This window comes from Papaver somniferum, unplaced genomic scaffold, assembly GCF_003573695.1.
Source record: "Papaver somniferum cultivar HN1 unplaced genomic scaffold, ASM357369v1 unplaced-scaffold_125, whole genome shotgun sequence".
Lineage (NCBI taxonomy): Eukaryota > Viridiplantae > Streptophyta > Magnoliopsida > Ranunculales > Papaveraceae > Papaver > Papaver somniferum.
Window position 1 is genome coordinate 18,483,785 of NW_020621603.1, and position 18,205 is coordinate 18,501,989.

General features: G+C 38.9%; 2 protein-coding genes across 4 annotated transcripts; both read right to left on the reverse strand.

Moving 5' to 3' along the window:
• Window positions 1-1,018: 1,018 nt before the first annotated feature.
• LOC113331463 (ankyrin repeat and SOCS box protein 3-like) lies at window positions 1,019-5,692 on the reverse strand. 3 transcript variants are annotated; one of them, XM_026578177.1, is made up of 5 exons: window positions 3,404-3,789; window positions 3,162-3,301; window positions 2,721-2,807; window positions 2,488-2,607; window positions 1,019-1,726 (listed from the first exon to the last, which is right to left on the reverse strand). In XM_026578177.1, exons 1-5 carry the CDS (start codon window positions 3,408-3,410, stop codon window positions 1,676-1,678), a joined length of 405 nt encoding a protein of 134 aa, XP_026433962.1. In that variant the 5' UTR covers window positions 3,411-3,789; the 3' UTR covers window positions 1,019-1,675. The 3 variants fall into 3 exon arrangements, 1 of the variants encoding a protein (XP_026433962.1); XR_003350935.1 differs by lacking the exon at window positions 3,404-3,789 and adding an exon at window positions 3,819-5,692 and having other exon boundaries at window positions 1,681-1,726; window positions 2,488-2,603; window positions 3,145-3,301; XR_003350934.1 differs by lacking the exons at window positions 1,019-1,726; window positions 3,404-3,789 and adding an exon at window positions 3,819-5,581 and having other exon boundaries at window positions 2,552-2,607; window positions 3,145-3,301.
• A 2,638-nt stretch (window positions 5,693-8,330) lies between these two features.
• LOC113331390 (uncharacterized mitochondrial protein AtMg00810-like) lies at window positions 8,331-14,295 on the reverse strand. Its single transcript, XM_026578099.1, has 2 exons — window positions 14,175-14,295; window positions 8,331-8,719 (listed from the first exon to the last, which is right to left on the reverse strand). The coding sequence occupies exons 1-2, from the start codon at window positions 14,293-14,295 to the stop codon at window positions 8,331-8,333; spliced, it is 510 nt and encodes a 169-aa protein (XP_026433884.1).
• Window positions 14,296-18,205: the final 3,910 nt, after the last annotated feature.

Below are 18,205 nucleotides of genomic sequence, written 5' to 3' on the forward strand. Positions count from 1 at the left end.
GTAATATCTTCGTAGGCATAGTTAAGTGATTTTAAATGTTGTATAAGAAAAATGACTAAAGAATATTGTTATATGTGATGAAAATTGGCATTAAAAGGAAAAATTGTGTACAAAAATGTATTAAAAGATTTTCCTTTAAAAATTTCATCACTTATGATGGTATTATAACCAATTTGCTTATAAAAGGTATTGAAATAAACGTATTTTCGTACCATTCATGCTTGTTTGGGTTTGGATCCTCTATGCCAAAAATCTCATTTAAACATCGTCACTTTCCCAAAATAATATAATATTTTTGTTAATATAATAAAAAAATACTCCCTATTTAGGCATTCGTGCTAAAATATAATTCAATAATATCATAATATAATACATCAATTTCAAAAGTATCCTTTAAGCATTAATAGGTTCCAAATATTAAATAAAATAATAAGTGTATTAATAAAATATTCCGCGAGTTACAACCCAAGGGTGTCATTATCCATGTACGAAAATTCTAACAGAATAAACAGTTCACAAAAACCCCATTTAACATAAACTGTCTATAATATCCCTTTAGCTTAAATCACACCAACTAAAACAAAAATGAACCCCACATTTAATTTTTATCATATTATCACCGTCAACAACACACCACCTGCAGCACTACCACGGTGCCACCACCGCCGACCACCACCACCATAACCGCCGCCGACTACCACCATCGCACCTCGACCGTCGCCCACCCACCACCACCACCTCTGCACCACCACCGCCACTGACCACCACCGCCGTCAACCACCACCACCGATCGCCACCTCCGCCACCCCCCACTGACCACCACCACCGCCTTCAACCACCACCACCACCCGCCACTGACCACCATCTCCGCCTCCACCGCCACTTACCACCATCGCCCCCGCCACCCCACTTACCACCACCGCCACCCCATCAAACCACTTACACCGCTGTAGATCACCACCACCATTCCACCATCCACCCACCTCAACCCACCACCGCCACCATCACCACCGACCAAAACCAGCACCACCGCCAACACCTGTCGCACCGCCATAAGAACCACGACCGCCCACCACCACCACCACCGTCCACCCGCACCGCTGCCGCCCACCACCACCGTCGACCACCAGCACCACCGTCACTGCCGACACCTTCCACTGCTGCCATCGACCACCTCTATCTTCGACCACCACCAGCACCAGCGCCACCACAGTAGCACCACAAACTACCACCACCATCATCTCCATGGCTAAAATATGATGAAACCAAAACTGGTTTCATCACCAAAATGAAAAAATATGGTTTCTTACAATGTGGGTCTGAGAAGTCTGAGAAGGACTCGAAGGAACAATTTGCGAGGGATGAATCTCGCGGTCTGGAACAACACCCAAGATTCTGAAATCTGAAAAACGTGCAACACTTCCACGTACACGTCTGTTTACAACCACAGGTTGCTGAAGCATTGCATCTTGCAAAGCATCATTGTAAGGTGGTGGCGTGGAATTCACTTCAGTTGTTGCTGGATGAGTTGGAAATTCGGCATGGCTGCCATTGTCTAGCTGTATGTCAGGTTGTGAAGCTGATACTGAAGCTGAGTTATTTATGGGTTCCGGACATGGAGGCTCAGAGGGAGGTGGAAGAACTGGTTGACAGCTATGATGGCTTTCTCTGACCTCTACTTCCAATTCTTGCTGAACAGATATTTTAACAGACTCACCCATACTAGCTGCAGGTACAATAGAGATCTTATTGGTTTTGTCGACAAAAAGTAAAAAAAAAAATTGAAACAAAATTAGAACCAACCAAAACTCGTTTCAGCATAAATTACGGTATCACCATCAAAAATTGGTTTCGTCGACATAAAATCTGAAAAGAAAATCATACTAGATGAAACCAAAACTGGTTTCAACAAAACAAAATATTATTATATCACCAACAAATTGGTTTCGTCGACAAAAATTAGACGAAACCAGTTTTGGTTTCATCATAAATACGATGAAACCAATTTTGGTTTCATCATAAATAAGATGACACCATAATTGGATTCGTGCAAATATATGTTCAACTGCAAGAAAAATTACAAGAGATATTATACATGTCCATTGATAGAAAGCCGTCATTGAAATGTCATGATTGACATGGCATGCCTAAATGTTATTTCGCAAAGCTTTGAAAACAAAACGGATGAAACGTAGCTAAACAAAATGCTAGACACTCAAGTTTTTTCCCTTGATTAACTGTAGGAAACAAGAAACTAATGGAAGCAGTTAGCTGGAGCTTATATGACAATAAGAGAGTCTTAATGGTTGCATACGTACATGATTTTGTCTTACTACCAAAGTCTGTCTAATGATGATTGTTTTAATATCCATGTAGCTAGTCAGTAAGTCCCATATTGAGACATATGTTGGTGGAGTGAGCAGTATCGAATAGTCGGTTACCACTATAGGTTTATATAAGTAAAAGATCACAGTAAAATCAGCTTACTATATCTGTAACATTTGGATCTGCACCAGCTTCAACGAGCAGCTTGATGATTTGCACTTTCCCCGCAGCAAATGGAAGAGCTTTAAATCCATCTGGTCCACCATTTGGATCAGCACCTGCCTACAGAAATCAAAATAATTTATTTACAAGAGCAAGTTATATAGGGTATATTTACGAACTAGTCTAAATAGATGTTACTGAAGTCAAACAAGAATGTAGAAAAATATTTTTACCTTCAGTAATAGCTCCACACATTTCCAAGAATGGGGATAAATAGATGCATGAAGTGGAGTAAATGTATCATGGAAGAAAAAATTTGGCTGCATAGATAAAACAGAAGGTAAAGTCAGTGACCCCCTTGCTTAAAGGAAAAAAAAGAGAAGGAACTGCGGAAGTAAAAGAAATGATCCTATGTTGTTTCCACGTAACAAATACTGGCGCAAAGAGGATGTGTATTACGATCACACTAGCATTCTAATAAGTAAGCTGAAGAGCAAAAATGTAGAGGATAACATTAGGCAGAGATTCAACTCAACATGACTGGAAATGTATGCATCTAGTTATATCAAAAGAGCTTACTGTATCGTGTATATAAGATTTGTCTTTAAATAGTTTTCTAATTCAGAATAAAAATGAAACATATGCTGTGATCATTACCAGTAAGTTCTACTCACATTGGCACCATGATCCAGAAGAATTTTAACTGTATCATGATCGCCAAAAGTGGCAGCATATCGTAGCGGTGAGACAAAATCATTCTTTACATCCACATTACTACCCTTTGAAAGAAACAAGGATAAGACATCTTTATGCCCTGCAACACGATAAATAACATATCAAGGTCTCATTTAGGCTACTCTAAAATGTCTGCATAAGATATTTGAAAAGTTACCAAATCAGTTGGAATGCAACCTACCTTTCATAGCAGCTTAGTGATCGATACTAGCAAGTACCAAAAAAAAAGTAAAGGTAATTTTACTGGTAATGAAGTTGAGTTCAGTGAAACCCACAAGTAACAACAGCATGGATTGAGAAATTAGGGAATATGGGTTCGTAATCATATAAAAATAATTTCATTTCATTTCTACAAATTTAATTCAAAACCCAAGAACAGTAACAACAAAAAATGTTATTCAAAACCCTAGAAGAAATTTCATTTCATCAAAATCAATTCAACTTCTTAGTATAAGAGAACCCGAATTCAATAATAAATTCGTACATCCAAAAATGAATCGAAACCCTTATCTCACAAATCACGAATCAATTTTTAGAAAGAAAAAAAAAAAGATAATGGAAACACAAAAAATCATAGACATGTCTTATGAATTAACCTTAGGAGATTGTGATTCAAGCAGATCGTCATCCAATATCCCTTTTCTTCTTCTATTTCAAGCGATTTGAAACCCTAGGTTCTACATAACTACAAAAATGAAGAGAAGGGGAGTAGCTGGTAGTGGTAGAGGGAGAAGAGAAGGGGCGGTGCTGCTGTTGGTGGTGGTAGCGGAAGAAGAGAAGGAAAGGTTGTTGGTGAAGGATCGAGAGATGATTTGGGTTTTGGTGGTGGTAGAGGAAGAAGACAAGGGGAGGTGTTGTATCGAGAAAATGAAAAACACGGGAGGGATGTTATGGGATTATTAAAAAAATTGAATGATGCAATTTAAACTCTATAAACAATTTGGAGTTTTTGTATCACTTTTGGGAAAAATAGAGCTCTGATAACTCTCAACGTATGGTGGAGTTTTTGTAACCTAAATATGGTCACCTTGGTTTTTTTTCTTCTTATTATGTTAATAAAATGCAATTACATAACGTTCGTAATGGCACCGTTAGGGGAAAAAACGAAATTAAAAATCATAGAAACTGTTCACTGTTTCGGCGTCTGCTGAAAGCTTTCATCTTCATCCAAGACCACACACTACCAAGACCACCATCGTTCAAATCTGTACATCACAAATCTACAAGGATCCCAATTCAGAAAAATTGAGTAAAACCCTAAAAAAATCACACGGAAAAATAAAGAAATAGATTATCATTAATCGTTGATCATCAATATTCAGTACTTCAGCGACATTCAACACTCTCTGATATACATCTTCACTGAGAAACATCTCCATTAGTTGTTCTCGTTTTAACTTCCAGAGGAGATTCATCAAAATCAATTCTCCCACCGTTGTATTGCAAATCCAAAAACCCCAATTTTTCAATCTAAGGGCACTCTTAAACTTCAAACAGATAACCCTGATTTCATCTCCAACCTCAAATTTACACCACCCAACCAAAATTGAACACACCAAAAACTTTAAAATTCCTCCAAACCCACGAATCAATTACCAAAAATCAGAGCTGGGAATCTAAATGAGAATCGAAATCTGGGTCACTTGATGATCCAAAAAATTTCCCATGAATCATGCTCGTTAGCAGTACCAATGTAAGGAATATCAGAAGAAATTTCTCCATCGAATTGAAGATCTGGTAGTGAATGGCGTTATTGAAGAGATTTGAGAGACAATTCGATGAAGGTTTTGCAACGGAGCTTGCGGTACACAGGGAAAGGTTAGGGTTCTTCCTTGTGTGATTGTTGGACAAAACTTGAAGGTAGGAGATTAATGGGTTTAAGGGTTATGATTTAGGGTTTGGAAGTTTTGTTAAAGAAAATGAATTTCAGATTTAATCACAGAATCTGAAATTTTCAGGGAAGACGATCAAGTTTAATCTGAAATTTTGAGATCTTCAATTGCATATGGGAAAGAGAAAAAGAGAGGGGAAACAATTTCATGATGGTGTTGATGGATTTAAGGAAGAGAAAATAGACGAAGATGGTTTTGAACTTTTGATACCTGGGTTTCTCTGTGTAGTACATGGATTTTAAGGAGAAGAAGAAGATTTCCTGCAAATGGGTTTCCATTCAAGTGTTACGGGTGAATCAAAGGAAACATGGTTGAAATCTTAGCCGTTAATCTATTAGGTTTATGGAGATATAATATCAATCGTCCACGTGTTTGATGGGTTAAGGATACAGTCAGTCATTGTTACTAAAGATAGATATATTTTCGGAAATGTGTATTAATTAACAGAAACTTTAGCCACGTCATGACTTAACTGGTCAGTTTGAGTCAACGTCTGGTCCAGGTACCAAGGACTAACGTTGGACAAATGTTAGACCAAAGTCTAGTGTTGGTCTAAACTTGAATACCAAACACCAATTATCCTTTAATTAAAAAAGTAAAAAATACAGTACTTCATTGTAAGAATCACATCAAGGTGCACTCTTTTGAGCCAAAAACTCTTGATCGCTAGTAATCAACGTGCCAGGACAGAGCTTCTAAGGAACATGCAAATGTTAAATGTTATTTATAGATTTCAGTGATTAAATTTTCTGCCTTGACACAACAGATGTTCATATCGAAGACAACACATTGTCTGTTTATAAGCTTTACATGCTTAGAAAAAATAACTTAATACAATGCAAAACTAACTGAACTGATGGGTATCTAAAATTTGCTAACCAAATTGATAATAGCATATTCACATAATTATAGAATTAAAAAGAAGACTTAACCGCCCAAAAAATCACATAACAAAAAGATCAGACGAAAGGAGTTATCTCATCGTATCTTTAATATAAACAGTATCGGAATGTGCTCAATCTAGTCGAACCTATCCGTCATGTTTATAAACTCAATCCTCCTTTCACCAAAATTAATTTGATTGAACCAAATTTAACTACAATGTTGCTACATCATTTGGTCATGTAGATATCCGAAAATTCTACACAATGTATTTAAGGTTTTGGAAACAAAGACTCAAGGTTTAAAGAATGGGAAACCAGAGAAAGGAGGAACACCAATTCAAGTAATGCACTTCTTTAATTAATTGCAAATATCCAGAAACTTTACATCCAAAGCAAAAATGTTCAAAAGAGATATTAATTTGATTTTTTTCGAACACCCGACCACATCTCTCACACCACATCGATAGTTGCGCTTACCTCCCTTCTCATTGGCCGGTGAACGAAATCCTCGCTCTTGATTGGCTGAAAAACAAGTTAGCCCCCTTACATTTCGTGACCGTCAATTTCTAATTAAATTGATTCGATCTAATGATCCACGTTAAACAATAACGTTCACCCTCTTTTATGTTAGTAGGTAGACAAAATCCTTGATCCTGATTGGTTGAGATTTGATTAAAAATTCTTACACCTGATTTACATTAAAAAGTAAAATCCCAGCCGCTGAAATTTTAGTTTAACGTATTAATTGTAAGCTCTCTTAAGATATTTTTTTGTGTGAAAATCTACTGGTATTAATGGTAAGTGCTCCTATATACGGCGCGTACTCAAAATACGTAAGAATTAATTTTAGAAACAAATCTAGGATTACTAAATGATCATATATACTTACCATCCCTACGCCAAAGATTGTAAATTTATAGATATGGATCCAAGACAATTTTTCCTTTCATGAAGTTTAAGGGTTCGGCATATATAGAACATTTCAGGAAACATCTTAGGAAAAGTCAAATCCTTTGTTGCACCCGCGTCACTTTCCTCTTCTTATTCTCTCATTCTCTCTTCTGAAACCCTAATCATCTTTTTTTCATTACCTGATCGATCATGTAATTAACAAAGACTACTTTATGTTGGTGTTTGTTACAGAGATTAATGTTGGGTCTAAACAATCTTTGTGCATCAAATCAATTTTATGAGGTACTGTTGTTTTAATTTTTTTATATAATTGAACAATTTTAATGCTTTTATCATTGATAATCTTGATGATTCTGCTGAAAATATTGAGAGAGCTAGAAGTTAATTTGATGATGAATTATCATTTGCCTCCATATAGAATGTAAGATTTTTGTAAACAATGTCGTTTTTTTTTTTTGCTGCTTGATTAGTAGTTAGGTTTTCTATCTACTGATTTCTGTTGATTGCCAGCAATAATTAATACATGCTCGCTATTTTGAATCATTGATCAGGGATACCACTTTTTTTTTTTTGAAGTTTAATTAAAGGATTAGAGTAGGGGCAGAACTGGGTGTCTTGCATTAACCAGGACACAAGAGTTTGGTTTTGGTGAATCTTCCACAAAAAACGTGTGGAGTTCAAACTATCTATTTATATAGATATTTACATATACACAGTCAGTTTACAGATTCTATATTTCAGGAAACTAACAACATTAAGTAGGAAATTATTTAGGAAGACTAGACTCGGTTGTTCTGGTCCAGGTGAACTAGTCAGTTCAGAGATTGTAGCGTTTCTGGTAGAGCTAGCCTTGACACCGTCCCTCAAGTTGAGTTGCAGCTTGCGAATGTGCAACTTGTCTCGTATAAACTGAAATCTAGGTGAAGATAATCCCTTGGTAAATATGTCACCTAGATGATCCTTAGAAGATATGAATCGCACATGCAGTTCTTTGCTGGCTACTCGGTTCACGTACAAAATGGAAATCTATCTTAATGTGCTTTGTTCGCGCATGGAAGACTGGATTTGCCGTTAGATATGTCGCTCCAAGATTGTCACACCACAATATTGGAGCAGTTGTGGATACTCCAAGTTCTTTTAATAATGATTGTATCCAAACAAGTTATGAAGTAGCTATTGCCACACCTCTGTATTCCGCCTCCGTGCTGGATTTAGACACCGTCTTCTGCTTCCTTGCACTCCAGGATATTAAGTTACCACCATAATAAATACAGTAGCCACTTGTTGATCGCCGATCATCCAAGTTTCCTGCCCAGTCTGCATCTGAGTATGCATGAAGAGTGTTTTCAATACTTGGTTTGATGAGCAATCTGTAGTCCAATGTATTCTTCAGGTACCGCAAGATACGTTTGACGAAATCTCAATGTTCAACATAAGGATCATGCATAAACTGGCAGGCTTTATTTACAACAACCGAAATATCTGGTCTTGTTAAATGCAAGTAATGCAACACCCCAACCACACTGCGATATAAGGTTGGATCTTCAAACTTTACACTGCCCTGCTTTTGTAGCCTTGCCTGAGCTGCTAGTAGAGTGCAAACATGCTTGATTCCGTCTAGTTTAGTTTTGCGCAGTAAGTCTGCTACATGTTTACGTTGAGTGAGGAACATATTGCGACCTTGGCTGATAACTTCCACACCTAGAAAGTAAGAAAGTTTTCCCATGTCCTTGACTGCAAAAACATCCTCCAAATCAGTAATCAACTTGTCTATAAGAGAAGGATTGGATCCAGTGACAATTATGTCGTCTACATAGATCAAAATATAAGTAATGTCAGCTGATGTTTGTTGAACAAACTAAGAACTATCAGCTATGGATCCCTTGAAGCCTAGCTGAACAAGGTAACCACTTAAACGAGAAAACCAAGCCCTCAGAGCTTTCTTAAGGCCGTACAAAGACTTGTTTAACCTGCAAACATGGTTAGGATAGTTTGGATCAACGTATCACGTTGGATGCTTCATGTACACTTCCTCATGCAATTCTCCATGCAGGAATGCATTCTCTACATCAAGTTGTCGCAACTGCCAGTTGTTCATTACATCAATAGACAACACTAGTCTAATTGTGCATGGCTTCACTACCGGACTAAAAGTTTCACCGTAGACGATGTCCTCTTATTGGTTGTACCCTTTGGCAACTTGTTGATGGTGATTTTTAGTTTAAGGCGAAAATTGTAAAAGTCTATCAACCTGACCCGACATCGGAAGTAATAGATCTTGATATGTCTAAATTCCGCAAGGAATTTGAAGAATATATCAAAATCTGATGAGTGCCTATGTCGCTCTTCATATTGTATTGAAACTCAAGCTCCTAGATGAATTGTTCACTAATATAGAGCCTAATGAGTATTTATGCTCCTAGTTGCATTATTCACTAATGAAATGGAGCCATTTAAAAGTGTTGAGTGCCTAAGACTCTTTTTTATGCATATAAAATTTACTCAGAATGGTGCATGTAGCAACAATCCCAACTATTCTATAAATTTTATCTTGCACCAGCATTATTCACTAATGCATAGCCTGCATAGTGTTTTCCTATGCTATATTCCCCAGCCGTACTCTCAATATTGACATGACATGACGATTAATGTTCACTCGCAACAGAGTAGCATGAATCTCCTGAAGTGTCAGTATTGAGACCTGCATGAAAACACCCACATTGGCTACACCACCCTCTGACAAAGAGATCAGCGCGTTCGCACACCTTTTAATTAAAAGTTGGCGCGGTCGAACGCGTTTAAATTCCTTAATAAAATCTAGACTGTCCATATCAGTCTCAGAAACGATCACGGCTACACAATTTGGCCACGCAATTCAACAAGCCTGGCCAATCCCTGGAGGAAATATGCAACCATCATGATGACCATCGGCGGGCCCACCAACGCCCCAACTGATCGTACCTTGCCTAAACGCATCCCAGCTTTGTCAAACGCCAACCCTAAGTAGGGTGATCACGCTGTGGAAAGAAGCTCGAACGAGCATAGACTGTCTAAAACTTTGCCAGCCTGGTGGGACGGTTACTCCACGAGTGATTAGGGAAGTGCTAGCACGCATACCGGCGGGCCCACTAGTTCCCTAGTTGATCGAGTCCCATTACCTCAGTCACAAGTGCTTTGAACGCCGACCCCCAAATATGGGTGATCGCGCTGTACAAAATAGCTCGAACGAGCTGAGACTGTTAAGAAGAGTCTCAAAACACATCACGACCGTGCAACTTTTCCAGCCTTGTTTGACGGCTTAGATCTTCCTACAAACGATTAAAGAAGTATCGGCATGATCATTGGCGGCCCGACTTTCCCCTTGAACAATCGACTTGCCGGATGCAAGCCTATAGGATGCTAAATCGATCGCCCAAACTCGAGCAAACGCGTTGTGAGAAAATCCCTAATTTGGGTTGCGGCGATACACAGCTGTCGCAGATCGATCATGACCGTCCAACTTTGTCGACCTAGTTTGACGGCTTGGATCGCATCTCGAGCAACCAAAGAAGTGCCATTGCGTTCACCGTGGGCCCAACTTCTCCCTTGGTCGATCGACCTCTCCATGGCAAAACCGGAACATACCAAATCGTTTGCCCAAAGTAGCTTAAACGCGCTGCTTTCAAAACCCTAAAATTGTGTTTGCGGCAACACCCTATTGTCACAAATCAATCGCGACCATCCATCTTCGTCGGCCTAGTTGAGCGGCTTAGTTTCAATCTCAGGCGCCCCGAAGATGTCAGTGTGATCACTGTTGATCCACCTCTATACATAGCCGACCGACCTGTTTGAACACGGGCTCGATGTCCCAGAACGCACGCTTAAAGAGGGGTTGGCTGGGTAGTTTGAAACCCTAAAAATAATAATTAGCGGCAGCGTTCAACTGCCGCAAATTATCTTGTCCGACCAACTTATCCAGCTTGGTCGGACGGTTTAGATCGAATTCTAGGAAGTCTGGAGGATGACGCCATAATCATTGATCATCCCTCTTCCACGAGTAGTTATCGACCAAGTGATGGAGGCTCCCTGGAGCCACCAAACGATCACCCAAGAGTGGTCGATCATGCTGCCTCCTTTAAGACGCTTATCCGCGACTTGTTCAATCAAGCTTTAAAACAACGATGCAACATGCACATCGATTATTTTGAACTTCTTGCTTAAAAGTGATGCTTCACATGCATCGAATACATGCGATATTCTATAAATATCGGCTTCATAAATAACTTAGTTATTTAACCTAGCAGCACCATGTGTTATTCTTTGCGGAAAGTCCCACGACTTGGCCCACCTACTCGAGACATCAAACATGTCACAAACTGGGGGATACTTACTGGGGTATTGGTCTGGCGGTTTACAGCATGCGGCGTGCAACGCGCCCGTTACGAGAACGTGTTAGGAAAGGACGGACGGTTAAGATAAGTGGGTGAAGGAGTGACCACGTGATGATCACCATCTCCCACACAACCCCACTACTCCATCACTTAACCTTCTCCACTTCCTACGAGATCAAGGTTGCGCTCAAATTACTTGTATAAATAGGTTTTCAACCTATTTCGACAAGGTGGACACAAGTGTTATCAACACAAGTATTCAGAAAACAACAAGAACTGATAGCTTACGTTCTGCAAGCCAGTTCCACATTCTTATACAAGTCATAAAACAGCCACACCTTCATAATTCAACATTCTGATCTCAAACACCTTCTTCGCTTCCCTTCCTAAGATCAACCCTTCTCCTTTACTTTGTGACCGAAGCAAGTATGGAACGGACATTTCTTGGTTTAGGCCACAATTGTACAGATTGATTTCTCGAATCTAAAGTACTCCCGTGTGCAGTGCATTTGTTTAGGGTTTGAATTCGTTTCTCATCAACACACCCAAATTTACCAAAAACAGTAGAACCTATTTTTACCCCAAAACAACTGGCGTCCACGGCGGGAGATTGATCTCTCGGTTGCAAAAAGTCATTTTCCCTATCCCGTTTTCATTTCCTAAATTTCTCAATATGGTTGATCTTAGGAATGGTTCAGAAACCCTCGATCCTAATTTTACTTCTCCCAGCACTGACAATACTTCACATGTTATTCATGAATCCGTTCTTTCATTAAAAACCCTTGTCGAGGCTATGGAGTCTCAATATATAACAACTATTCATGATTTGATGAAAATCATGAATGATATTGTCAGGAATCAAGCTACTATTGTCAAGACGCAGGACGGAGTATTTAGCTCTTGAAAGTCCTCACGGATCAACTATCAAAGGAACCAACACGCATTCATTCTGAAGGAAACGCCACCAACAATCCATTTTGGATCAACACTGATGGTAGTAGTCCTTCTTCCAAGATTCATGTTCCTATTCCTGGTGAGGAAGATGAAGCCTATGATCGTGTTGAATGGAAAAGTATCCAGCCACCAACCTAACTTGTCTGCTGATGAAGATCGAGAGATGCTTCCTCAAACTCAGAAAGAAGACTCATGGGATTTAACACGTTCTCATCAGAGTCCTCGCAATGAAAAGGTGATTTCATTATGTGCGTCTTTCCTGGAAAGTATCCATTCCCATATTGCATCAGAAGCTGTTAAGAGATCCGCTGCGGCTTTACTCAGTCGATCCGAATCTTCCCAGATTGAAGAAACTCGTAAAGATGTTCAGGAAAGCAGGCGTCCTTCAAATAAAAGACCCAACCTCCAATTAATCACTAGTGAGGGTGGAAAGAGAAAGCATCCGGGGAACAACTATCAACAATCTAAGCGTCCGACTCCCATTTCACATAGGTCAAATGAGACTCCACCATTTCCAAATTTTCCCTTTCCAATGGAAGAGGTGATTGAACTCTTGGAGGTCTGGATACAAGATGACGTCATCAAGCTACCTCGTGTCAAACGTCCTCCAACTAAACAAGAAATGGAAAATCCCAAGTAATTCCGCTTCCATAGGTTTGTCAACCATCCTACAAGTGACTGCAACAAATTGAAGCACATCTTACAAGAGAAGATCGACTCAGGGGAACTTAAACTAGGAACTGAAGGAGTATACAAATACCATCCTCCTATTAGAAGTTGGTGCATGCTTTCTTGGGACTCCGTCTACAAAACTGCGCAGTCAACCATGGAACATGTGTGTGGAATTGTCTCTTTCTCCAAGGCACAACGTCAAGATATCTTTTCCGCTCTAAATTTTGTTGTATCGGGAAAGCGACTACCTTCGATCGATGAAGCTGCCCAAAGGCCTAAATCTCTTCTGGAAGACATGATTGGCATAAGCGGCTGGGGACTCTTAACCACTACTTGTCTTAGAGATGTCGGGTTCGGAAAAACGTTGATTAACGCAGGGACTACGAAGGGAAGTACAGAAGCGCCATATTGTATATCCAAAGGCTCAATCGCACGAGTAAGTATTCTCGAACAATCTCTTTTACAGTCTGTTAATCCTCATCTCATCAAGAAATGGGGACTTGATCCGATCGTCAACCCAACTGCGACTAGACGATGTGAAGAGGAAGCTGGTCCCTGTCAATATTTTATCAAATGTTTAGAAGAAGTCTCGATCGAGGATAAGAGGTCCAGAGGTCAAGTAGCAAGAGCCTTACGTAGTTTCTGAAATTAAACAAGGTGACTATTGCAAACTCCTTGGTACTGACAACTGGGAGGAGTAGCAATACATACTAGATAGCTCCCGTCAGTTCCTGAAACATTATATTGCCATCAAAACTAGTCACAAAACACCAAGGTGACCAAACTAGTGGTACAAAAAATCCAGCCACATTATTTTTAATAAATAAAAACCATTTTATTAAAAAGTGGCACAAAAACCCCAGATCAAATGATAATGAGTAAATTTCATTTTTATTACTTAAAAAAAGCCAAACATATCCTTTTTATCTTTTTTCTTCTTCTTTTTTCCTTTCTTTTTTCTTCTTTCTTCCGTCTCCTTCTCCCCACCACCATCACCACCAGCAGCAACAAATATCTCCACGAACACCAGCAGCAACACCTCCGTCACCACCAAAAACAACACCTCTGTCTCCTCCATGAACGCCTCCGTCTCCTCTACAAACACCTCCGTCTCTTTTCTTCTACTTTTATTTTCAGATCTATCACCAACAATGGCTCCGCCACGACCAAACCAGTCGTTATTTCCAGATCCGTCACCAACAACACCTCCATCTTCTCCACGAACACCTCCTTCTCTTTTCTTCTACTTTTATGTTCAGATCTATCACCAACAGTAGCTTCTCCACCACCAAACCAGCCGCTATTTTCATATCTGCCACCAACAGCACCTCCGTCTCCTCCATTAACACCATCATCACCTTCTTCTCTTTCCACGTCCTGATTTTCCATCAACAACACCGCCTGATTTGGTTAATTTTTTTTCGTGGGGTTGTAGTAATGAGGTTCAAACTCTCGGACTTGTGAAGGTGAAGGATTTTTAGATTTATAAAAATTATATACAAAAATATTGACAAATTGGTAGAGAGGTACTGGGACTAATGATTCGGCCAATCTTCATAACATAGGGCTCAATGATTTATTCTCAACAATAATCGCTCAAAACATAAATTATATGGACTCTTATTTTTCTAAAGTAGATTCTCAAAACATTGATTGTAAATGTTAAGCATGGAACATCAAATCACCTAAGCTAAGCATGACCCATCTAATCAAATAACAACCAATTTAATTAAATCATATTTCAATTAATTTTTAATGCAAAAGTCTTAAAAAGAATTAACAAAATTACCCATGTATGAAGCTCGGCCTCCTCCGTCGTCCCAGTGATGGGTTCTAGCTCCGCATATTGGAAACACGCTCAAAGGAATTTTTCATTGCTCAAAAGAGGTGTACAAATGATGAAATGGATATAATAATAAAAATCGGGTGTTTGCAACGTTTATATTTGTTGCAAACACCATTACAAAGAACGATAAATGAAAAGTGCTGTAGTATACAGAATACTACGACCCACAGGTAACAGTCGTTGTTACTGTAGTATGAACGACTTCCTCTGATTGTCTAATGTTCTTCGTGTTCTTGAGTTGCAGCAGAAGAAATGGTGGCTCTGCAACTCGATTTTTCTTCACTCTGTAGCCTCTAAAGCTTCCCCAAACTCTCGACAACCCTTATAGGACTCATGTATCTCCTATTTATACATTCCAGGCGCATCAAATCTCGCCATTAATTCCTCAAAATCTTCACATTAAAGGAAAATTATTCTTGGGAATAATTTCCTATTTTCTTTCTATGCATGCGTTAATTGTCTTGAAAATTTCCACAATATGTTGATACGCAACCTAGGAGAATATCTGCACTTAATTTCCACAACCCATGCAGCATCTTCACGTAATTTTCTTTCCAAGTTTAACCGATATCTCTTCTTTCCTGTTTTAATCGAGAATCGATTATCTGGCCAAATTTGATCGATCCCAACCACCAAAATATCTTCTTATATACATATCACATATACCCATTAAGTTTCAGCGATTTAATCACCTTAAAACACCTTCAAAAATCGATTGGCAAATCTGCCAGTACATAAAGAAATTTTCCCGCCAAATATTATTTTCAAATTCTGGGAAGAAAGTGACCTCCCCCTAATCCATCCCTGGGGTCCCTTTAGCAATTGGGGTGGAATTAGTAATTTTTCTGGATTCCTCGGGCACATTTCTGGGACGCTTCCGGTGCATTTCTGGGGCGCCTTTAGTACTCTATCCTGGGGTATAAAACACCACTTTTTGAGTCAATATCGCCGCAAGAGCTTATTTCTCTAAAAACATCTACAAGAACACAAAATAACACAATAAGTACTTAATCGAGTCTAACAATACAGAAAATTGAGAACAAAATAGACACATAAATGCATCTATCAAATACCCCCAAACTTATTATTTGCTAGTCCTCGAGCAAATTTATTCTAGAAAGGAAAATTATTTGAACCCCTAGGTGGCCCTAGTGGCGGAGTGTTGTCTCCGGAGGGTTTACCAGAGGTGTACCCACAAAACCAATACTCCAGACCCTAGCTATCTATGCAGAACCTTGGAAAGCACTAAAGAACCTCCTTGGTTGGCATACAATTATTGACTCTAAGAGGAAGAACCCTGATGCGAAATTCCAATTGTTGTACACGAGTTTGCACTCAAGCATACTAAAATTCATATAAGTGACAGAGCTCTACTAAGATAGTTTCACGATGGACATCATACTCGGAGTCAGACTAATCACATGAAAAGATTAAGAAGATGGAAAAAGAAAAATGTAGATGGTTGAAAAGCGAACGGTGTTTCCCATATCTGTCTGAAGGCCTCTGCCAAGATGAACCTAACCTAAATGACTGAGATACCGGTCTGACTAATATTAACACACTGGCATATACAAGGGAACCAAGGGTCAATAACTTAAATCTAGATCAACAAACTGGCAAATACAAGGGAACCAGCAGTTGACTACACATAACAATAACCATTTTTTTTTTAACTTAACGGCATGAATAGATCTTTTTGATCCAAGCGCATGCTTCTTGTCAGCAGATTACACGATAGTTCCCACGGGTCCTGCATTCCACGCTTTCTTAGGCGACAGAAATAGGGAGAACACACGCATATTGCTATCCAAGTGTTATACTTATTCCGATTGGTCTAACTTGTCCGGTCTTTTTTTTTTTTTTTTTTTGGTAACTCAGTCACTCTAATTCACCCTAGCAGTGGTAACAACTTGAATCGTGTGCCCCACCAAATCACTTGAAATAAAAGAAAACTGAAAATAGAAAGTGAAAAGGACTCGACGAGATATGGCGAAACTATCATGTTATTTCTAACACCTGAGCTCCGTGCTTTTATGAATAGACTCTATAGATGTTTCCATCTAGTCAGATTGGTTCCTCAACTCCTACAACCAAAATGCTTCCATCCACTTAGATTGGTTAGTGCCATCCTAAATACGCATAAATTTCTAGGCTCTGGAGTTTATTTATTCATACTGCAACTAAAAAGTTTCTCCCATACCCCCAAACTTAAATCTAACATTGTCCTCAATGTTCTAAAGATGAAATTAAAAGCATGAACAAGGAGAAACTGTTACCATTTGAAGCAAAAGAGATAAGGAAAGATATTACAGTTGCATGAGATTGGGTTACCTCCCAAGAAGTGCTAAGTTTAAAGTCTTCAGCCAGACATCGGAAAGGATTAGTCTACTCGAACCATAAAGTAACAGTCGAAATAACTGTGGGTCTTCAAAACGAAATAGAGCTGACCAAAGGAAACTACAATAACCCAAGAAAGTGAACAAGGATAACATGCCCTTATCTAGTTTCCTGATTAAGATATTTATATCTAATTGTGGTTCAGGTTCAGGTTCTATGAAAGGGTCTAAATAAAATATTTTCCTCGGATGCATTTCCTCATAGGTTGGATCCAAATTATTAGGTCCTAGAGTCTGGAAAAACTCAAATAAGAACTTAGATTCACAAAATATTAATAACTTAAATAACTGAGGATCCTCTAAGTCAATCAGGTTTGACTTACATAATTGACCACAGTGAGAGTAGTGGTCATTCTTAAGCAAATGTGTCGATTCTAATTTCCTAAAACATTTAGGTCTAGTCTCACAACTTAATATTCGACACATTTGGAATATAAACGTTCCCACAGTTGGAAGAAAACTATTTGGTGGGAAAACAAAGTCAATCTGGGGATCATAGCCTGGGCAAACCACATCAACCAGAGGATGGGTTTCTAACGACTGAACTCCTTCATGGACATCATTAGGCTCGGGAAAACGAGTATGAAGGTAATCTTGTAAAATGGTCGATGCACAGATATCAAGTCCTAAGTGTAGGGACTTTCTAAGAGTTAAAGATAAGGCACTAGGGAAGTGATAATCACCCCCAAACTTAGAGTTTTCAGTCTCTCTAGATAGACCTCTAATTATTTCTTGAATTTTCGTATCTTCAGAGTCCTTAAAATATTCAAGAGATTCTTCTAAGTTATTATCAGGTAGTGCATCTTTACTCATCTCTACGGGTCTATCTTCTTATTCCAAGACTATTGTTTCTAAGTCGCTAGACTCTAAAACAGTATTTCCGAAATGAACCCGTTCCTCTAAACCACTATCGGCTTCGTAATTAAAAGGAAAAACAACATCGTCTAAAACGGTGGTATCGCTAATCAAATCCTCGTCCTTTTGAATAGGTGAATAATCATAAAAATTATTTGGATTTGAACTAGAAATAATATAATCACTATACAGCTCAATTGGA